This window comes from Cetorhinus maximus, chromosome 14 (assembly GCF_964194155.1).
Source record: "Cetorhinus maximus chromosome 14, sCetMax3.hap1.1, whole genome shotgun sequence".
In the NCBI taxonomy this organism is placed as follows: domain Eukaryota; kingdom Metazoa; phylum Chordata; class Chondrichthyes; order Lamniformes; family Cetorhinidae; genus Cetorhinus; species Cetorhinus maximus.
The window spans coordinates 18,123,253-18,144,606 of NC_135892.1; the positions used below are offsets into that span (position 1 = coordinate 18,123,253).

The following is a 21,354-nucleotide window of genomic DNA, read 5'->3' on the forward strand; positions in this document are numbered from 1 at the left end:
GTACACCACGATCAGGTCGCCCCTCAGCCTTCTCTGCTCCAACAAAAACAACCCTAGTCTATCCAACCACTCTTCATAACTTAAATGTTTCATCCCAAGCAATACCCTGGTGAATCTCCTCTGCACCCCCTCCAGTGCAATCACATCCTTCCTATAATGTGGCGACCAGAACTGCACACAATACTCCAGCTGTGGCCCCACCAAGGTTCTATACAACTCCAACATGACCTCCCTACTTCTGTAATCTATGCCTCGATTGATAAAGACAAGTGTCCCATATGCCTTTCTCACCACCCCACTAACATGCCCCTCCGCCTTCAGAGATCTATGGACACACACGCCAAGGTCCCTTTGTTCCTCAGAACTTCCTAATGTCATGCCATTCATTGAATACTTCCTTGTCAAATTACTCCTTCCAAAGTGTATCACCTCACACTTTTCAGGATTACATTCCATCTGTCACTTATCTGCCCATTTGACCATCCCGTCTATATCTTCCTGTAGCCCAAGACACTCAACCTCACTGTTAACCACCCGGCCAATCTTTGTGTCATCCGCAAATTTACTAATCCTATTTACTAATCCTACCCCCCACATAATCATCTATGTCGTTTGTATAAATGACAAATAATAGGGGACCCAGCACAGATCCCTGTGGTACGCCACTGGGCATTGGCTTCCAGTCACTAAAGCATCCTTCTATCATCACCCTCTGTCTGCTACAACTAAGCCAATTTTGAATCCACCTGATTAAATTACTCTGTATCCCATGTGCATTTGCCTTCTTTATAAGTCTCCCATGTAGGACCTTGTCAAAGGCTTTGCTGAAATCCATATAAACTACATCAACTACACTACCCACATCTACACACCTGGTCACCTCCTCAAAAAGCTCAATCAAATTTGTTAGGCATGACCTCCCTCTGACAAAACCATGCTGATTATCTCTGATCAAACTTGCCTCTCCAAGCAGAGATAGATTCTCTCCTTCAGAATTTTCTTCAATAGTTTCCATACCACTGACGTGAGACTCACTGGCCTGTAGTTCCCTGGCTTATCTCTACAACCCTTCTTAATTAGCAGAACCACATTAGCTGTTCTCCAGTCCTCTGGCACCTCCCCCGTGACCAGAGAGGAATTAAAAATTTGGGTCAGAGCCCCTGCGATCCCCTCCCTTGCCTCCCTCAGCAGTCTGGGACACAAATCATCCGGACCTGGAGATTTGTCCGTTTTTAAGCCTGCCAACACCTCCAATACCTTGTCACTGCCTATATCAATTTGCTTAAGAGCCTCGCAGTCTCTCTCCCCGAGTTCCATACCTTCATCCTCATTCTCTTGGGTGAAGACGGATGTGAAGTATTCATTCAACACTCTAGCGATGTCATCTGGCTCCACCCTTGGTCCCTTATGGGCCCTACTCTTTCCCTGGTTATCCTCTTCCCATTGATATACTTATAGAATATCTTGGGATTTTCCCTACTTTTACCAGCCAGAGCTTTCTCATATCCCCTCTTTGCTCTCCTAATTGCTTTCTTAAGCTCCACCCTGCACTTTCTCTACTCCACTAATGCTTCCGCTGATTTGCTTCCCTTGTACCTGCTAAAAGCCTCTCTTTTCTTTCTCATCGTATCCTGAATATCTCTGGTCATCCATGGTTCTCTGGGCTTGTTACTCCTTCCGATCACCCTAGAGGGAACATGTTGAGCCTGTACCCTCCCCATTTCATTTTTGAACGCCCCCAACTGCTCCTCTGTAGATTTCCCCACAAGTAGCTGTTCCCAGTCTACCTTGGCCAGATCCTACCTTATTTTACTAAAATCCACTCTCCCCCAATGCAAAACATTTTTTTGCAACTTGTCTATTTCTTTGTCCATAACAAACTTGAACTGTACCATGTTGTGGTCGCTATCACTAAAATGCTCCCCCACCGCCACCACAGCCACCTGTCCAGCTTCATTCCCTAGAATTAGATCCAGCACTGCGCTGTCCCTTGTTGGACCCTCTACATATTGACCTAAAAAGTTCTCCTTTACACATTTCAAGAAATCCACTCCATCCAAGCCCTTAACACTATGTCTATCCCAATTAATGTTGGGAAAGTTGAAATCACCTAATATAGTTACCCTATTGTTATTGCTTTTACACACCTCCGCGAATTGTGCACATATTTGCTCCTCAATTTCCCGCTGACTATCTGGGGGTCTATAATAAACACCTAACAATGTGGCTGCCCCTTTTTTATTCCTAAACTCTACCCACAAAGCTTCATTCGATGCACCCTCCAAGATATCATCTCTCCTTACTGCAGTAACTGATTCCTAACTAATAATGCAATGCCTCCTCCTCTTTTACCCCCTCTCCTGTCTTGCCTGAAGATTCCATATCCCAGGATGTTGAGCTGCCAATCCTGCCCTTCCCTCAACCGCATCTTAGTGATGGCTACTATATCACAATTCCACATGTCAATCCTCACCCTTAACTCATCCATTTTGCCTGTAATACTCCTGGCATTAAAGTAGAGGCCATCCAGCCTTGCCTTACTCCCTTGAAACTTAATGCAGCTGTACTCCCTCTGACTTGATTGTTTTACTGGATTATGATGTGTCCCTATTCTGCTAACGTTCTGTGTCCCCTCCCCCTGCCGAATTAGTTTAAACTCATCCCAACAGCACTAGCAAACCCGCCCGCAAGGATGTTAGTCTTGCTCTGGTTCAGATGTAGGCCGTCCTGCTTGTACAGGTCCCACCTTCCCCAGAAACGGTCCCGGTGATCCAGGAATCTAAAACCCTCCCTCCTGCACCAACTCTTAAGCCACATATTCATCTGTGCTATTCTCCTATTTCTGAGCTCGCTAGCACGTGGCACTGGGAGTAATCCAGAGATTACAACCCGAGAGGTCCTGCTTTTTAATCTACTGCCTAACTCCCTGAATTCTTGATGCAAGACCTCATCCCTCTTTCTACCTATGTCATTGGTACCAACATGTACCATGACTTCTGCCTTATCACCCTCCCCCTTCAGGATGCCCTGCAGCAGTTCAGTGACATCCCAGACCCTGGCACCAGGGAGGCAACATACCATCCTGGAGTCACGTTGATGGCCACAGTAGCGCCTACCTGTTCCCCTGACTATAGAATCCCCTATTAATATTGCTCTTCCTCCCCTCCTGTAAGTCAAACAAAGATAATAAAGATATATGTTTAATTGTATAACTAATTTTATACAGATAAAGCACTTGTTTTGTGTTATAGGGGGTCCATGGAATTTTTATGACACAGGAGGACCTCAGAAGCAAAAAAAGTTGAGAACAGGGCAGTGGGACTAGGTGAGTTGCTCTTGCAGTGAGCCGACACAGACATGACAGGCCAAATGGCCTCCTACTGTGCAACCATCTATGATTCTATGATCTATGATAAGCTACTCAGTAAGTTCAAGACATCGATTTACAGCAAAGCCTAACCACAGGAGCATATGAGTCTGTGCAGCGGGCTGGTACAAGATTCTCACTATCCTGCACATATTCTAATTGAGCGAGGTAATCTGTTCAGTCCCAGTCAAAGCCCTTCAACATGAAGTGTGCCATGCCTGGCCTCATCGAAGCATGTCTGGATTTCAGACTTTGGTCGCTCACCTGGTCCTCAGACATCCCTGGGGGCAGGCTGACTTCACAACCCACGTTCTTCCCATCCCATTCTCCAACTGACGGGGCAAGTAGGGGAGAGGAAAGAGGGGGCCCACTTTTTTCAGCCATCCCTCAAGTCTTGCTCATGATCCAGCAGGAAAATGAAGCGAGAGGGAAAAGAACGCCTGCTCCCAATTCATGAACATTTCGGGCCCCTGGCCTGCTGCTTTGTAGGTAGCAGCACCCTTCCCCTGCTCCACTTGCTCCTTCTGGGGTGCAATACGTTACTGCGGTAATTTAAAAGGGAACTGACACCTGGTGTTCTGGTCTCCACACCTACGTCCTATGCTTTGTGCCCAGGGTTTTGTATTTCACAGCTAGGGAGGATGCGGTTGCACCAGAGAGAGTGCAGAGGAGATTTACCAGGATGTTGCCTGGGCTGGAGAGTTTCAGTTATGAGGAGAGATTGGATAGACTGTGGTTATTTTCCCTGGAGCAGAGGAGATTGAGGGGGGACATGATTGAGGTGTATAAAGTTGTGTGGAGCATAGATAGGGTAGACAGGGAGGAACTTTTCCTCTTGGTGGAGGGATCAATAACCAGGGGGCATAGATTTAAGGTAAGGGGCAGGAGGTTTAGAGAGGATGTGAGGAAGAATTTTTTCACCCAGAGGGTGGTAGGAATCTGGAGCTCACTGCCTGAAAGGGTGGTAGAGGCAGAAACCCTTATAACATTTAAGAAATATTTGGATGTGCACTTGCGATGCCCTGGCATACAAGGCTATGGGCCTAGTGCTGGAAAATGGGATTAGAATAGTTAGGTACTTGTTTGACCGGCGCAGACTCGATGGGTCGAAGGGCCTTTTTCTGTGCTGCAGACCTCTACGACTCTATGAGCTGTGATGTGCATTTGATTAACATAATAACATAAGAACAGGAATAGGCCACTCCAGCCCCTCTATCTGTTCCATCATTAAATTAGATCGTGGATCATAAGAACATAAGAAATAGGAACAGGAGTAGACCATTCGGCCCCTCGAGCCTGCTGCACCATTCAATAAGATCAAGGCTGATCTTCTTGTGTATTGATTTTCACATTCCCATCAACCCCCGATAACCTTTGCTTCCCTTGCCTAACAAGAATCTATCTACCTCTGCTTTAGAAATATTCAATGACCCCGCCTCCACCACCTTCTGAGGCAGAGAATTCCAAAGTCACACAACCCTCTGAGAGAAAGATTTCTGCTTATTTCTGTCCTAAAAGGGTGACCCCTAATTTTAAAACAGTGCCCCCTAGTTCTGGACTTACCTTCAAGTGGAAACATCCTTTCGATGTCCACCTTGTCAAGGCCATTAGTCTTCTTAATTACTTGCTGTACCTACATACTAACTTTTTGTGACTCATGTATTAGAATACCTAGATCCCCCTGCAGCCGTTCTCCATTGAAGTAATACTCTGCTTTTTGTTCTTCCTGCCAAAGTGAATAACTTCACACTTTCCCACATTAAACTCCATTTCCAGATCTTTGCCCACTCACTCAACCTTTCCATATCCATCTGCAACCTCATGTCCTCTCCACAATATACTTTCCTACCTATCTTTGTGTCATTTGCAAATTTAGCTACCATGTCTTCACTCCCCTCATTTAAGTCATTGATGTAAATCATAAAAAGTTGAGGCCCCAGTACAGACCCCTGCAGGACTCCACTCGTCACATCCTGCCAATAGGGGGGGTGGGCTCCATTTACCAGATGATCTGTACCTCAAATCCATTTCCCCCCTCTCCCACCGAGGGGCCAGGCCAAGAAGTGATATGTTCACGAGGTTGAGAATTCTAAATTTGAGGCCCCCGTGTGGCGAGATCAGCACCATCGGAAAAAATGAGATGTGCAAATTAGGATATGTGGAAGAGTTTTGGGTGAGCTCAAATTCATTGAGGATGGAAGGGGTAAGGTCAACGAGGAGAGCATTGGAATAGTCGCGTCTGGGGTATAGGTGAGGCTTTTTGCAGCAAATGTATTGAGGCAGAGGTGGAGGTGGGGTGATATTATGGAGGTGGATCACCACCCTACCCTACCCCACTCCCCTACCCCCCTCCCCAGCCACACAATTCCCTGGGTGCTCGGCAAATCAATTTCTACCACTTCAGCTTTCACAATGTTTCTCTGGCGCCCGATAACATGTAGAGACACCACTTACCCTTTTGTTGCTGTCCTCACTGTTACAAAGTTCACAGATTCTTTCTTTGATAGCTTCTGGAGTGGGTTGAACTATCACATCCGCTTTGCTGAGCAGAGATGCCAGTTGGTGCTTGAATGCCTCCAATTGACTATGAACCGCTTTGGCCTCACACACACTGGTGAGTAAACTCCCATCCAGCTCTTTGGAACGTTGTTCCCAGCTTCCTAGCTCTAACTTTGAGGCTTCCCAAGCTCTTTGCGTTGAATCCAGCCTGTCTTGTAGGATTCTGTTCTCTCTTTCAAGGTGCTGTTTAGCATTCAGTGCGTTGTCTAATTCCTGAGAGGTTGTTAAAAAACAGAAATAAATAAACATGCAGCAACATGAAGCTTACTATTACTTACAATCTGAGTGGGAAACAGGAAGAGGGAGCAGTGCCAATGGGGTGGGGCTCCATTTATCGGAGTGCAACCAATGTCCTAGCAGAGAGGACACATGGGGAGGTGGCAAGGGCTTTGAACTAGTAAGATGGAGGTGGGGATCTACACGAAATTAAATAAGCCTAAGTATAAATGAAACAGGAAAAGAGAGCATTGGACAGTCTAAACTAAAAGATGACATAAATGGCCAAGGAATAAATAGGCTTAGGGAACAGGAGTGTAAAAAGATGGTTAAAAATTAAGTGAGAGGAACAGCCATTAAACATGAGTTAAACTGTCTGTACAGCATTGCACACAGTGTCCTTGACAAAACTGGGGAGCGGGAGGTAACAGTACATTGCAAGGAACCAGATATAGTAGAGATTACTGAGACGTGTCTTCAGGAAAATCAGGACTAGAACTTAAACATTGTAAGATATATTTATAAAATAGAGAGCGAGTGAATGAAGTGGTGGAGTAGCTGTGCTTATTATAGAGATAACATAAAGACAATGGAAAAAAGTGAAGCGGCCATCAGTAAGTCAGAAATATAATCCATATGGATAAAGATATGGCATAATCATTTTAGGGAAATGAGTAAAACACAAAGAAAAATAATCATAGATGATTTCACCTATCCAAAAATTAACTGGCCAGAAGAGGTAGGTAAAGGGGATATGGGAATGGAGTTCCTACAATGTGTGTCATAATTATGACATTTATAAGTTTGTTAGGTTTTGGGACTGTGTCTTTAACTTAAGGTAAAATGAAGGGGGTCATGCGACCTGTTCTGAAATCTGCCTCACAGCAAGCCTGGGTGGTTTGATTGTTAGAGACTGAAAGGGACCCAGACTGATTTAATGGGAAGAAGGTGCAAGTTGTTTACACTTGAAGACAATGACAGCAGACTCTGTGCTAACAGTGGATAAACTGTGAGTCTCAAAAGTCCTAAAAAAAAGGGTTAAGGATGTTGGGCTGTAAACAGTTGTGCTTTAAACTGTCCAATTACTTCCAAGTTAAAAGAGACTTGGGGTCTCAAGGATAGCTAATCAGCATTTCACGTGGGCTTTGAGAGGGGAAGGGTTTCTAAGATATTCCTGAAACTCACAGACAAGTTAGTCTGCCAGGATCCGGGAGAGGGAGGGCAGCTATAGGCAGCAAGGCACTATGGTTCACCATGCAGGAATGTGAGTGGGAGCTCGCACTGAGATTGAAAAGACCGAGTTTATGAGGAGTTAAATGGAGGCTGGAGATTCGCCTAACTTGCGCTGGAGGAAGAATCTCCGGGGTTGGGGGGGAAACCCTCACTGTGAAAGACAGACCTGAGATTTAAAGTTCACAGGCTTAGAAAGGGAAAGAACAGAAGTAAGCCCTTGGGAGCAATGAATTACCTTGGACTGGTTCCGGGAGAATTGAATCTCTACTTAAAGGACAGTGTAAAGTATATCTGTGAAGTGTGTTTTTGGTTGGACTAAAAGAAAAAGGAAATGATCAGTTTTGTGGATTAGAGTATAAGTTGCCGACAAGGATAGTACTTAGTCTTTTGTTACAGTAAAAATCTTGAAATGTGAAATCTTTCTGTGTCAGCCTTTTAGCTATAAACTGGAAGTCCCAACTGGAAGCCAGTACCTAAGGAGCCCAACAAGAAAGGACTTGCCGTTGGATCTTGTAATAGTGAATAAGCCAGAGCAGATAAGAGAAATAAAAATAGGGGAACACCTAGGCAATAGTGACCACAATATAATGCTCTTTAAAATAATAATTGAGGACATAGACCAGTGTAAGATTAGAGAAAAGCTGATTTTGCAGGGCTGAGAATAGAACCCGAAAAACTGAAGTAGCCAACAAGTCCGCGTGTTCTCTTGATAAATTCCTAAGATCAGAAACCATCTCAACTCAACACCCTAGTCAGCTACTCCACTTCTTATGTTTCATTCATCAACATCATTTTCTAATTATGGTTTTACAGGTCTCTTATTATTTGGTCTAATTAACTAGCCAAAGTCACTGCCATCTTCTTCATACCTTACGGATAGTGTCTAATTCCTGCACATAGGACACAACAGCTTTCTGTTCCCTTCCCAACTCAGAAACGAGTCTCATGATAGTTTCCCGGCTAGCCTTCGACTCCGTGTCATGGGCACTGATGGTCTCCTCAAAGCTTCTAATTTGGAAATTTTTCCTGGCGTTCTCCTTGAACACCTCTCCAACCTAAGAAAGAAAATGCATCAAACTGTAGGATGTGGCTTTGTAACATGCCTGAAATTTCACCAAAGTCAGCGATAGTTTTAATGAACCGAGTGGCCTAGGCCGAAGAAATTTGATATTGTTTTGGAAAATGTACTGTGTGCACATGTCGGTTTCTGCTGGTCAGGGTCTTGTACCTCATCTTAAAGATGCTTTATTATCTGAGCAGGAGGTTATCTGCTGTCCCTTGGGTTTGTTGAATGACCTTGCATGGTCTAACAGTAGAGGACTCCATCACCCATGATAGCTTCTCACTGTGGCGCACATTGCAATTGTAGGGCTTCTGCCTCCACCCACCCCACTCTCTGACTGACTGGGGAGTCTCTGGTCCCTATAACTGCTGCAAAGTGGTGAAGGAGCAGTGGAAAATATCTGAGGGGGCAGAAAATCAGAAATGCTTAATTCGCACCCAGGAAGCAATCTACTCAACACCCTAAATGACTTGTGCATATCTGGAAACTAAATCTGAAATTATATCGATAACTTAAATTCAAACAAAACCCCCTCCCTGACCTTATATATAAAAGTCTGAAAATGTTACAGCCGTGGTGGTTGAGATAGTGCAGAGGACTATGGAGTAGTAGAGAGGACAATGAATGTTGGACCACAACACAGTGCTCTGGTCTACACAACTCTTATTGGTGCATGGGCAGGAGGATCTGGGGTGTGTCTCTTGCTGAGCGCACAGGGGTTTAACTGGGAATCTCTTCCAGGTCAAACTGAGTCCTGTCGTTACTGAGCGTATGTAACTACTCCCCGACCTGGGGGCCTCCGCCCCCCCCAACTTTTTTTTTCCTTTATTTTTTCATGGGATGTGGGTGTCACTGGCAATTAAGGCCATCCCTAATTGCCCTTGAACTAAGTGGCTTGCTAGGCCATTTTAGAGGGCTATTAAAAGTCAACCACATTGCTGTGGGTCTGGAGTCACATGTAGACCAGACCAGGTAAGAATGGCAGATTTCCTTTCCATAAAGGACATTAGTGAACCAGATGGGTTTTTACACTTGGGATTATTGATGATACCATTACTGAGACTAGCTTTATATTCCAGATTTATTAAGTGAATTTAAATTCCATCAGCTGTCACGTCCCCAGAGCATTCGTCTGGGCCTCTGGTTACCGGTCATGACATGTGGTAAGTGTAGAATAGATTGGGAGGGACAGGTGACCTTTGGACCTATGGTTTCCAAAGCTCTCCAGCACTGGTCTTTCACCTGCCTCCAGTTTCAGTCAGTTGTAGACTAATTGATAGAGGCTGATTGCCAGAATTAGTCAACAACACCACAGACATTATGTTGTGCGACTATCAGGATGGTGGAAGGCAAGCTACATGGACTTTTTGGTCTTTTTTGTCCACTATTCTTATGATCTGGGCTGAGCTACCTCGTTCTAGCTAGTGGTGCAACAGGCTTGGTGCAAGGCTCACAAATGCTTAATGGCTGGTTTGGCAAGATACCAGAGGATGATTGGAGTACACTGACCCCAGAAAAGAGTAACTGTTGCACAGGAAAGAAAAACTGGCAAGCATGATGAAATGCATTTTGAAACAAAGGGATAATTAGTCATTTGGTGATACAGAACTTGAGTATTGCTGATAAAAGAGACTTGTCTAAGCTTTTCATCTTGCACTTGTCAGGACACTCGCAAGAATACCAATATAAGGGGAAAAACAACAATTTATACTGTATGTAAAGAGAGTGATGATTGGCAAAATGGAATTGCCATGGAGAATGCACCACTGATGGTGACTGATAGTTAACTGCCCAGCATTGTTTGAAATTTAAACCAGGTAGCTTGACCCTGATTGGTGAAGGCATTGCCCTGAGGAATGAATCAGCGAATGGTTGTCACTTATTTTGTTTAGCAGAAACAGGCGTAATGTGTGTACATGTTCTTTCTGTCTGCAAAGAGCAGGGGCCTGAGTATTAATATATGTAGCTGCCAGTACATGCAAATGCACCACACTGCAAGCCTGACTGACAATCCTAAATTGGTTGGCAGGGTCATTCTTAGATCACTGAAGATTGTTTAGCAAATGTTACCCAATCGCAGGTTCACATCTCATGTTGGACATTGTCGGCGGGATTTTCCGCACCGCCCACTGCTGCGATCTTCCGGTCCCACTGCAAGTCAATGGACTTCAGGCTGGGGCGTCGCCTTGCCCGCGGTGGGTCCCGCCCGCGACAGGGCCAGAAAATCCCGGCCTGTGCTTTGAGTTTTGCAAGCATAGGCTGGTTGGGTATGGTCTGTACCCTGCCCATTGCGAACAGCAGCTGGGACTTGCTGTTTGATGCAATTCACCAGTCTTTGGGATGTACGGCCTACATACCTAGCATCTCACTGGCACTGAAATTCATATCATTTGTGTGATAGGCAGAACACATTTTTGGTTTGACGGCAGCATCCTGTTAATGGCGAATACCACTCATGTTGCTCCTGCATAGTAGCATTAAACAGCTAGCTTCACCTGTTGCTCAAATATTGACATACCTTGCCCTTCCAGGGTAATCGGAGGTAGATTGGGCACTTTTCAGGGCTGAAAGTGACGGCCTTAGGCCTGTTCACGAGTTTGTGTGATACACAGCATGAAATGTTCGGATCAAGGTAGCCGTTATCCTGCAGGATGCCTTTGATGTGCCCTATTTCAGCATCAAGCTTGCAAGGTGAGCAAATGGCTTGGGCCCCATTTACAAGGTTGTCGATAAGACCAATCTTATAGTGTGTGGAACTGTAATAATCCCAATGCGTATATTGACCAGTGAAGATAGGTTTGCGGTAGACCATGGTAGAGAATCCCCTGGCAGAGGAAGGAGAGTTCATTTGACTGCTTTGGTGAATTTGGCTCTGTCAGCTCTGGTTCAGTTGGAAATTTGGCTCTCTTTGCTTCCCTCCTCCCTCCTCCTTTAAGATAGTCCTTAAAATCTAAAAGCTCATTTTAGTTACCTCCCTTTTTTTTCAAATTAATTTACTGCCCATCCCTAATTGCCCATGTTCAGAAGGTATTTAAGAGTCAACCACATTGGTGCGAATCTGGAGTCACATGTATGACAGCAGATTTCATTCTCTAAAGGGCGTTAGTGAACCAGGCAGGTTTTTACAACAAGTGACAACGGTTTCTTAGACTTTTAATTCCAGATTTTTTAAAAATTAAACTCAAATTCCACCATCTGCCGTGGTGGGATTCAAATCCGGGTCCCCAGAGCATTACCCTGGGTCTCTGCAGTACTAGTCCAGTGACAATACCACTACTCCCCGACTATGTAAAGTGTCAGCTCTGGTTCAGTTGGCAGCACACTCAACTCTGAGTCAGAGGGTTGTGGGTTCAAGTTCTCCTGCGGGACTCAAACACATAAAGGCTGGTGCTTAATGAGACAGTAAACTGAGGCCCCATCTGCTTGCTCGAATGGATATCAAAGGTCCCATAGCGCTATTTTAGAGAGGAGCAAGGGAGTTAGCCCCAGTGCCCTGGCCAATATTTATCCCTCAATCAACATCACTAAAACAGATAATTTGGTCATTATCAAATTGCTATTTGTGAGAGTTTGCTGAGCACAAATTGACTGCCACATTCCTGCAGTGACTACACTTCAAAAGTATTTCATGGAGTGTAAATCACTTTGAACCATCCAGTAGTCCTGAAAAGTGCTATATAAATGCAAGTCTTTCTTTCTTCAGTTAGCTTCCTGGAGAGGATGCTCGTGAGGTAGTCTGATTAGCCATTACCTGGGTTATTGGTCCCTTGCATCGAGCATGATCTAGATACCTGTGACACCAGCAAATCCAGGTGATGTTCTGCTCCTCTAGAATCTACATTCATGGCACGGGTAAGCTTCTCCAAAAATTCATCATGTTCTTTCATTCTTCTTGTGTCTTCCCGCTTGGCCTCATCCCACTCTGTTAAATATTTCCTGACAAGTAAACATTAAGAAATGACAGGACTTTGAGCGTGTTAATGCTTTCAAATCAAGTCTTTGGTGATTTAAGTTTCATGTCTAAATACATAATGCTAATGTCAACTGATAATTTAACTGAACGTGACAAAATGATTATGTATCATCTACATCAAGGTCTCATATATACACACATCTTTTTTTCTTTTTGTAATAGGTATCTGTGATATCTGTAGAACTAATGGCTCTTATGGTAAATCAGAGAATATCGTCACATATCTTACTGTCTGCTACTCTTGTCTTGGTTTTTCACTCTTTGTCTCTCTCCTCCTGGCTCAATTTTTCTCTTCTGCTTCTTTCCCCTTAACTCTTCTCTGTTTTTTTCTGGCATTTTCTGCTTCCCTCTTTAATATTTTTCTCTTGTTCCTTCCAGGTGGAAAGTAGTGGGTGTCGTAGCATAGAAAGGCTGCATTTTCCAGTCGTGAATTCTGGGGCTAATCCAGCCCTTAGTATCTCCATTCTCATCCTCGTACCATCAAACGTTTCCCCTTATTTTATTTACATCCCCTAATCCTTTGTTTAACGACTACCCTTTCACTTCCTATCAGTCCCACTGATTGCCGATTCATTCACATTGCTTTCTCCACTTCTTCCCCTTTCAACTACCTCCTCAAACCCAGTATCCTCCCATCCTATTGCTGTACTGTCATTCATCTCGCATTTATCTACCTATGCCCGTACCTTATTCCCACTTATCCCCCAAAATGTCAGTAGTCACTTCATCCTATTCCCAACCCCTCCTATCAGTTTCCATGAAAATTCAATTTATCTGCTTTGTTAAAAATAAATCAAATTAGGATGAGGAAAGATGCTGGGTATGTCTGTCTCTTTCACTGTCTCACAGGTGTGAGTTATTAGAATGTTTACACGCCTTATGTGTTAGCAAAGCACAGCTGACAAAATCAGAGGCTTTCAGTTTTCTTCCCATTTATATTGTGCTTTTTATGAAAATGGAACTAAAAGTAAGATGAGGAAAGGCACTGTCACTCTCCCTCTCGCTCTGATTTAGAGGGTGTTAAATTGGACAGCTCCCATGCACAATTACTCTGTATCTGTGCAATGTGATACAGACAGCATGCCAACCTTGTACTGCCTGCCCATCACCATGATTGTAGCAAGCAGCCAGCGCTAGCTGTGATGTTGCAGCTGACGATACAAATCAGCAGAGGGCCGAAATTGTATTTAATGATTTTAACATTAAAGCGTCTTTGATGAGTTAAAGCGAGTCTGCACCTCTTAAAGGGGAGTTGCATTGTAGCTGGAGCAGGTGCTGGTCATGTCACTCTGGTATGGAAAAAGACTGAATAATGGCACACATGGGAGACAGTGGATCCCAAGGTTTTCAGATGCTGCACTGAAGGCCTTGGTGGCGGGGGTGGAAAGGAGCAGAGATGTCCTGTGTCCATGGGGGTGCCAGAAGGCTCTCCAGGCAAACTCTAGAAAGGCAGTGGGACCGGTTAGCTGTGGTGGTCAATGCCAGGAATCAAGCCTTGAGGAATCTGGATGCTGTGCCACATGAGTGGCCAAGGTTAGTGAATTCATCTTCAAATGGCATATCTCACCAAATGCACCACTGACCTCGGACACTGCTCAATGAAGCACACCCCCATCGCTTATCTATCATTCTTAGCTAATATTCATAGCCACAGCTCATCTGCACACACTCAGCATGCTGCGAGTCTCACAGCCACATCTCACAGCTTGCACACAGTGCCAGTTCTTCAACCATGGCAACCACATCCGCCAAACAGATTGCACCAGGCACACTAACTCTCTCTCTTGCAGGGCAAGGTGGCGCACAACTGCCAGCAGCAGGAGCTAACTGTTGAGGGACAGGCACGGCTGCATGTCCTTTTCCACATGGTGTTCACCACCACTCGGGCAGTCATTGCTGAGACCATGGCCAGCAGCCAGACTGAGGCCACAGAAAATTATAGTATCCTAATACTTAATCCTCCTTCTCAAACCCACTTTCGCCTCGTGCCACAATCTTTTCAAGTTTACAAGCTGTAGATGGTGGAAGCACGCATTTCTTACTTGCCCCGTCCCCTCATCACAACCATACCTTTCTGCCTTTCTCCTTTCAGAAACGCAAGAATTGCCACCTGGCCAGGCAGTGGTAGGAGGGCAACAAGACAGTGATGATGAAGAAACACTGTCACCTCAGATACTAACACCGCACGTAATTTAGAGGATAGCATAGAGGCAGGATCTGCACATGAGAACTTAAGAAATAGGAACAGGAGTAGGCCATTCGGCCCCTCAAGCTTGCCTCGCTATTCAATAAGATCATGGCTGATCTGTCCCAGGCCTCAACTCCTCTTTCGTGCCAGCTCCTCATAGCCTTCCACTCCCCGATATTTCAAAAATCTATCTACCTCCTCTTTAAATACTTTTAGTGATCTAGCCTCCACAACTCTCTGGGGTAGAGAATTCCAGACATTCACTACCCTCTGAGAGAAGAAATTCCTTTGTATCTCAGTTTTAAATGAGTGTCCCCTTATTCTGTAACTATGTCCCCTAGTTTGAGATTCCTCCACTAGTGGAAACATCTTCTCAACATCTAACCTGTCAATACCCCTCAGAATCTTGTACGTTTCAATAAGGTCACCCCTCATTCTTCTAAACTCTAATGAATAAAGGCCTAACCTGTTTAGCCATTCTTGATAAGTCAACCCCTTCATCCCAGGAATCAGCCGAGTGAACCTCTTTTGAACTGCCTCCAATGCCAGTATATCCTTTCTTAAATACGGGGACCAAAACTGTACACAGTACTCCAGGTGCGGCCTCACCAATACCCTGTACAGTTGTAACAAGACTTCCCTATTTTTAAACTCCAACCCCCTAGCAATACAGACCAAAATTCCATTTGCCTTATTAATTACTTGCTGCACCTGCATGCTAACTTTTTGTGTTTCATGCACAAGAACAGCCAGATCCCTCTGTGCTGCACTTTTTTGGAGTCTCTCTCCATTTAAATAATACTCTGCCTTTTGATTCTTCCTATCAAAGTGCATGACCTCACTCTTTCCTACATTAAACTCCATCTGCCAACTTTTTGCCCACTCACTCAACCTATGTATATCCACTTGCAGATTCCTTATGTCCTCAGCACAACATGCCCTCCCACCTATTTTTGTATCGTCAGCAAATTTGGATACATTACACTCTGCCCTCTCCTCCAAGTCATAATATAGATAGTAAATATTTGAGGCTCTAGGACTGATCCTTGTGGCACTCCACTAGTTACATCTTTCGGACCTGAAAAAGACCCATTAATCCCAACTCTCTGTCTTCTGTGTGTTAACCAATCTTCAATCCATGCTATTACCCCCAATACAGTGAGCTCCTATCCTGTGCAATAACCTTTTATGTGGCACCTTATCAAATGCCTTCTGGAAATCCAAATACACTACATCTACCGGTTCCCCTTTGTCAACTCTGCTTGTTATATTCTCAAAAAACTTTAGCAAATTTGTCAAACATGATTTCCCTTTCACAAAACCATGTTGACTCTGATTGTGTTAAGCTTTTCTAAATGTCCTGCTATTTCTTCCTTAATAATGGAGTCTAGTATTTTCCCAACAACAAATGTTAGACTGACTGGACTATAGTTTTCTGCTTTTTGTCTCCCTCCCTTCTTGAATAGGGACATCACATTAGCGGTTTTCCAATCCGCTGGGACCCTTCTGGAATCTAGTGTGCTCTGGAATATTTCGACCAATGCCTCCGCTATCTCTGCAGCCACTTCCCTTAAAACCCTTGGATGCAGGCCATCAGGTCCTGGCAACTTGTCTGCCTTTAGTCCCATTAGTTTGTCAAATACTTTGTCCCTCGTGATAGAGACTGTTACAAGATCTTTCCTCCCATTAGCTCCTTGCTTATCTGATATCTTTGGGATGTTTATAGTGTCCTCCACCGTGAAGACCAATACAAAATATTGGTTTAAATTACCTTCCATTTCCCTGTTCCCCATTATCAATTCTCCAGTCACATCCTCCAAGGGTCCCATGCTCACTTTAGCCGCTCTCTTTCTTTTTATATACCCATGGAAGCTCTTGCTGTTTGTTTTTATATTTCTTGCCAGTTTACTTTCATTATCAATTTTCTCCCTCTTTATTAGCTTTTTCGTCATCCGCTGCTGGTTCCTAAAAAATTCCCAATCCTCTGGCCTACCACTAGTTTTCGCCGCTTTGTATGCCTTAGTTTTTGACTAGATACTCCCCTTGACCACCTTTGTTAACCACGGGTGGTTCGTCCTTTTCACCCAGTCCTTCTTTTTGCCCGAGATAAATTTTTGCTGAGCATTATGAAATATCTGCTTAAATGTCTGCCTCTGCTCATCCACTGACCTTCCTCTTTGTCTACTTTCCCAGCCCGCTTTAGACAACTCTTTCTTCATACCTCTGTAATTGCCCTTATTTAAGTTGAGGACACTGGTTTGAGACCCGAGTTGTTCGGCCTCAAACTGAATTTGAAATTCTACCATGTTGTGATTGCTACCCCCCAGAGGATCCTTAACTATGATATCTCTTCTTAATCCCACCTCATTACACATTACTAGATCTAAAATAGCCTGTTCCCGGGTAGGTTCTGCAATGTATTGCTCAAAGAAACAATCCCTGATGCACTCTACAAATTCGTCTTCCATGTTACCCCTGCCAATCTGATTTGTCCAGTCAATATGCAGATTAAAATTGTCCAAGACAATTATAGCGCCCTTCTTACACGCCCCCATTATTTCCTGATTTATACTTTGTCCTACAGTGAGGCAACTCTTCAGCGGCCTATAGATGACTCCCGCCTGTGACTTCTTCCCCTTGCTATTCCTTATTTCCACCCAAATTGATTTTACATTATGATCTATTGCACCTGTATCACTACTCACCATCGCACTGATACCTTCCTTTATTAACAAAGCTTCCCCACCTCCTTTTCCTTTTTTGCCTATTTTTGTAGAATGTCAAATACCCTTGAATATTGAGTTCCCAGTCTTGGTCACCCTGCAACCACGTCTCTGTAATAGCTATCAAGTCATATTCATTTATTTCTATTTGTGCTGACAACTCATCTATCTTGTTACAAATGCTGCTTGCATTCAGATAAAGAGCCTTAAGCTTCGACTTTTTACCATTATTACTCATTCTGGTTTTAATTTCTGCTGCACTCTTCTGCTTATATTTTCTGCCCCTTCCTGTCACACTTTGATTATTGTTCACCTCTTCACTACCCTGTACCTCTGCTCTCTCATTTCTTTTTGATTTTTTAAACTTCCCTTCAATTTAACCCTCCCCCCACTAATTAGTTTCAAGTCCTATCTACAACCCTGTTTATACAATTCGCCAGGACACTGGTCCCAGCATGGTACAAATGAAGCCTGTCCCAACAGAACAGCTCTTTCTATCCCCTGGTGCCAGTGCCCCATGAATCGGAACACATTGCTCCCACACCAATCTTTGAGCCATGCATTTACCTCTGTAATCTTATTTACCCTTCCCCATTTTGCACGTGGCTCAGGGAGTAATCCAGAGATAATTACATTTGTGGTTCTGGTTTTAATTTAGCCCCCAGCTGCTCATAGTCCCTCATCAGAACTTCTTTCCTCGTCCTACCTATGTCGTTGGTACCTATGCCAACCAGAACAACTGGATCCTTCCCCTCCCACTCCAAGTTCCTCTCCAGCCCAGAAGAGATGCCCTTAACTTTGGCACCAGATAGGCAACACAGCCTTCGGGACTCTCTGTCTTTGCTGCAGGGAACAGTATCTATTCCCCTAACTATGCTATCCCCTATTACTAGTACATTTCTCTTTTCTCCCCCAACTTGAAAGGTGCTCTGTACCAATGCTGTGGTCAGTTGGCTCATCCTCCCGGCAGTGTGTGCCCTCGTCCACACTGGGAGCAAGAACCTCATACCTATTGGGCAAGGGCGCTGGCTGAGGCTCCTCCAAAGCTAAATTCTGGATCCTCATACCTGCCTCAGTCGTAGTCACACCTCCTGTCCCTGACCATGGTCCAAATTTGATGTTTGATGTGTCCAGGTAACTCTCCCCCTCCCTGATGTGTTGCAGTGTCCACAGCTCGGACTCCAGCTCATTAACTCTGAGCCGAAGTTCCTCGAACAGCCAACACTTGCTGCAGATGTGGTCATCATGGATCGCACTGGCATCCGCCATCCCCCACATGCTACAGCTGCAACACATCGCCTGCCCAGCCATCTCTATTCTAATTAATTTATTAATTTGGATGTTAAATATTTTATAAGTGAATTTCTTAACTGTACTCTTCAGCTGTAATAACGTCTCCTGATTTAAACCACTTGGCCAATCAAAAGCGACACGGAAGAAGTACCCACCAATCACCAAACTGTTTTCCTTTGACATCACACTTCAGCTCTGACAGGTAGAAACAGGTTGAAGGGGCTTTCTGCTGCTGGTTTTTAACCTCCTGCCGATGCTGCCCTTCTCACGCAGGTCTGCTGTCTGCGTCCTGGGTCTCCATCTCTGCCGCCAGTTTTTATCTCCCCCCGCTAACGCTGCCCTTCTCACGCAGGTCTGCTCTCCATAGGCTCACATAGTGAGATAACGGGCGCCACTGGCCAATGAAGTAGGAGGAAGAGTTGTGCAGGTGCCAGCTTGCCAAGGGGCAAGATTGCACACTTGTTCTGCTGCAGAGGAATCAGATAAGGACACCGGTGGGGCAGGCTACAGAAAAAGGCTGAAGGTTATGCTCAATGAAATTGCACAGAGCTTGGATCCCATCCTTTGGCTACCAATTCCATGCTGTGGAACTTGTGGACCCAACCATGGTGCCGTATCTGATGGCCAATGTCTCAGCTTCCATTGCAGCATAACCAGAAGCTACACAACACCTCAGTGCTCCAGTGAAAACTCAGACCGCTGCCATGCAAGGCCAGCTAGCTGTCCCTCAAGCTCAGACAGCTGCCATCATGCTGTGGATTACAATGTTCAAAAGTCTTGCAGTGTCGCAGCAGTCCAGCAATCTGTCCTCCAAGAGATGACCAGGATCACTGAATTGTCGCCTGTGGGAGTGGTAGTGGCTCCATGGAGTATGAACCTGCTGTGCTCTCTCAGGATAACAGCATGCTTCCACCCATCCATGGGGAACGTTTGAGGACTCTGGGTCTATACTTGATGGATGAGGGGGGATCTGATTGAAACTTACAGAATACTGAAAGGCCTGAAGAGAGTGGACATGGGGAAGATGTTTCCATTAGTAGGAGAGACTAGGACCCGAGGGCACAGCCTCAGAGTAAAGTGAAGACCTTTTAGAACAGAGATGAGGAGAAACTTCTTTAGCCAGAGAGTGGTGAATCTATGGCATTCATTGCCACAGAAGGCTGTGGAGGCCAGGTCATTGAGTGCATTTAAGACCGAGAGAGATAGGTTCTTGATTGGTAAGGGGATCAAAGGTTACGGGGAGAAGGCGGGAGAATGGGGTTGAGAAACTTATCAGCCATGATTGAATGGCGGAGCAGACTCGATGGGCCGAATGGTCTAATTTCTGCTCCTATGTCTTATGGTCTTATGATCCCTGCCACTCCTCCAGTGCCCTTGCTGTTGCCTGTCAGCCAGTGAGCCATCCCTAATTGCCCTTAGGAAGGTGGTGGTGAGCTGCCTTCTTGAACCACTGCAGTCCATGTGGTGTAGGTATGCCTGCAGTGCTGCTAGGGGTGAGTTCCAAGATTTTCACCCAGCGACAGTGAAGGAACGGTGATATATTTCCAAGTCAGGGTGGTGAGTGGCTTGGAGGGCAACTTCCAGGTGGTGGTGTTCCAATGTGTCTGCTGCCCTTACCTTCTAGATGGTTGTGGTTGTGGGTTTGGAAGGTGCTGCCTAAGGAGGCTTGATGAGTTCCTGCAATGTATCTTGTAGATGGTGCACACTGCTGCCACTGTGCTTTGGTGGTGGAGGAAGTGAATGTTTGCAGATGGGATGCCAATCAAGTGGGCTGCTTTGTCCTGGATGATGTCAAGCTTCTTGTTGGAGCTGCACATCCAGCAAGTGGGGAGTATTCCATCACACTCCTGACTTGTGCCTTGTAGATGGTGGGCAGGCATTGGGGAGTCAGGAGGTGAGTTCCTCGCCACAGGATTCCTAGCCTCTGCCCTACTCTTGTAGCCACAGTATTTATGTGGCTGGCCCTGTTCAATTTCTGGTGAATGGTAACCCCCAGGATGTTGACAGTGGGGGATTGAAGGAAAATTAGTTGACCGCATATTGCATGATTTAATTTCTGAATTTCATTGGAACTTTTATTTTATGTGATCTTTTATTGTGGCCAAGCAGATACTGTGCTGGTCAGTAATAGAGGAAAGTCAAGTTGTGGGATTGTTCGTGAATGGGGAATTGATGTTGCCTTTATTGATATTGCAGTCGGATGAGTTGTTCACCGACACCCCGCTAGAATGGGGCTACCTCCCCCCTTTCTCTTCTCCTTCTTCCTCTTCCTCCAGCTCTTCAACTGCTTGTTGTATAGCTGTAGGTAAAGGTTGTCCCTCCAGGATGGTGAGGTTGTGCAGCATGCAGCAGATCACCACGAATCTCGACACCTGCTCTGCTGAGTACTGCAATGCTCCTCCAGAGTGGTTCAAGCAATGCAAGTGTTGCTTCAGTATGCCAATGGTCCGGCTGATCATATTCCATATGGCAGTATTGCCCTTAGTGTTTGGATGCTGCCCACTTGTGCATGAGTTACTCACTGGAGTCATGAGCCATATCATCAGCGGACAGTCCTTGTCACTTTTGCTTTGACATGGTGGCTCTAATGCAGCTGGCACAGCAGACTGCAGCAGAATGAAGGCATTATGACTAATACCATGATACCAGGCATTGACCTACATGATTCGCTGCCTATGGTCACACACCAGCTGGACGTCGAGGGAATGAGGTTACAGTGTACCACAGACTCGACTCGCA

The 21,354-nt window shown here is 45.1% G+C and overlaps 1 protein-coding gene across 1 annotated transcript in view; it reads right to left on the reverse strand.

Annotated features, from left to right (window-relative positions):
* The window catches only part of ccdc170 (coiled-coil domain containing 170), a 40,643-nt gene extending 28,275 nt beyond the window's left edge, over positions 1–12,368 (reverse strand). The window contains exons 1-3 of the mRNA XM_078557583.1: positions 12,230–12,368; positions 8,245–8,430; positions 5,822–6,139 (exon numbers count right to left, since the gene is read on the reverse strand). Of these exons, the coding sequence (XP_078413709.1) occupies positions 5,822–6,139; positions 8,245–8,430; positions 12,230–12,325 (600 nt within the window). The 5' untranslated portion in view covers positions 12,326–12,368. The remainder of the gene's footprint in view (positions 1–5,821; positions 6,140–8,244; positions 8,431–12,229) is intronic.
* Between the last annotated feature and the right edge of the window lie 8,986 nt (positions 12,369–21,354).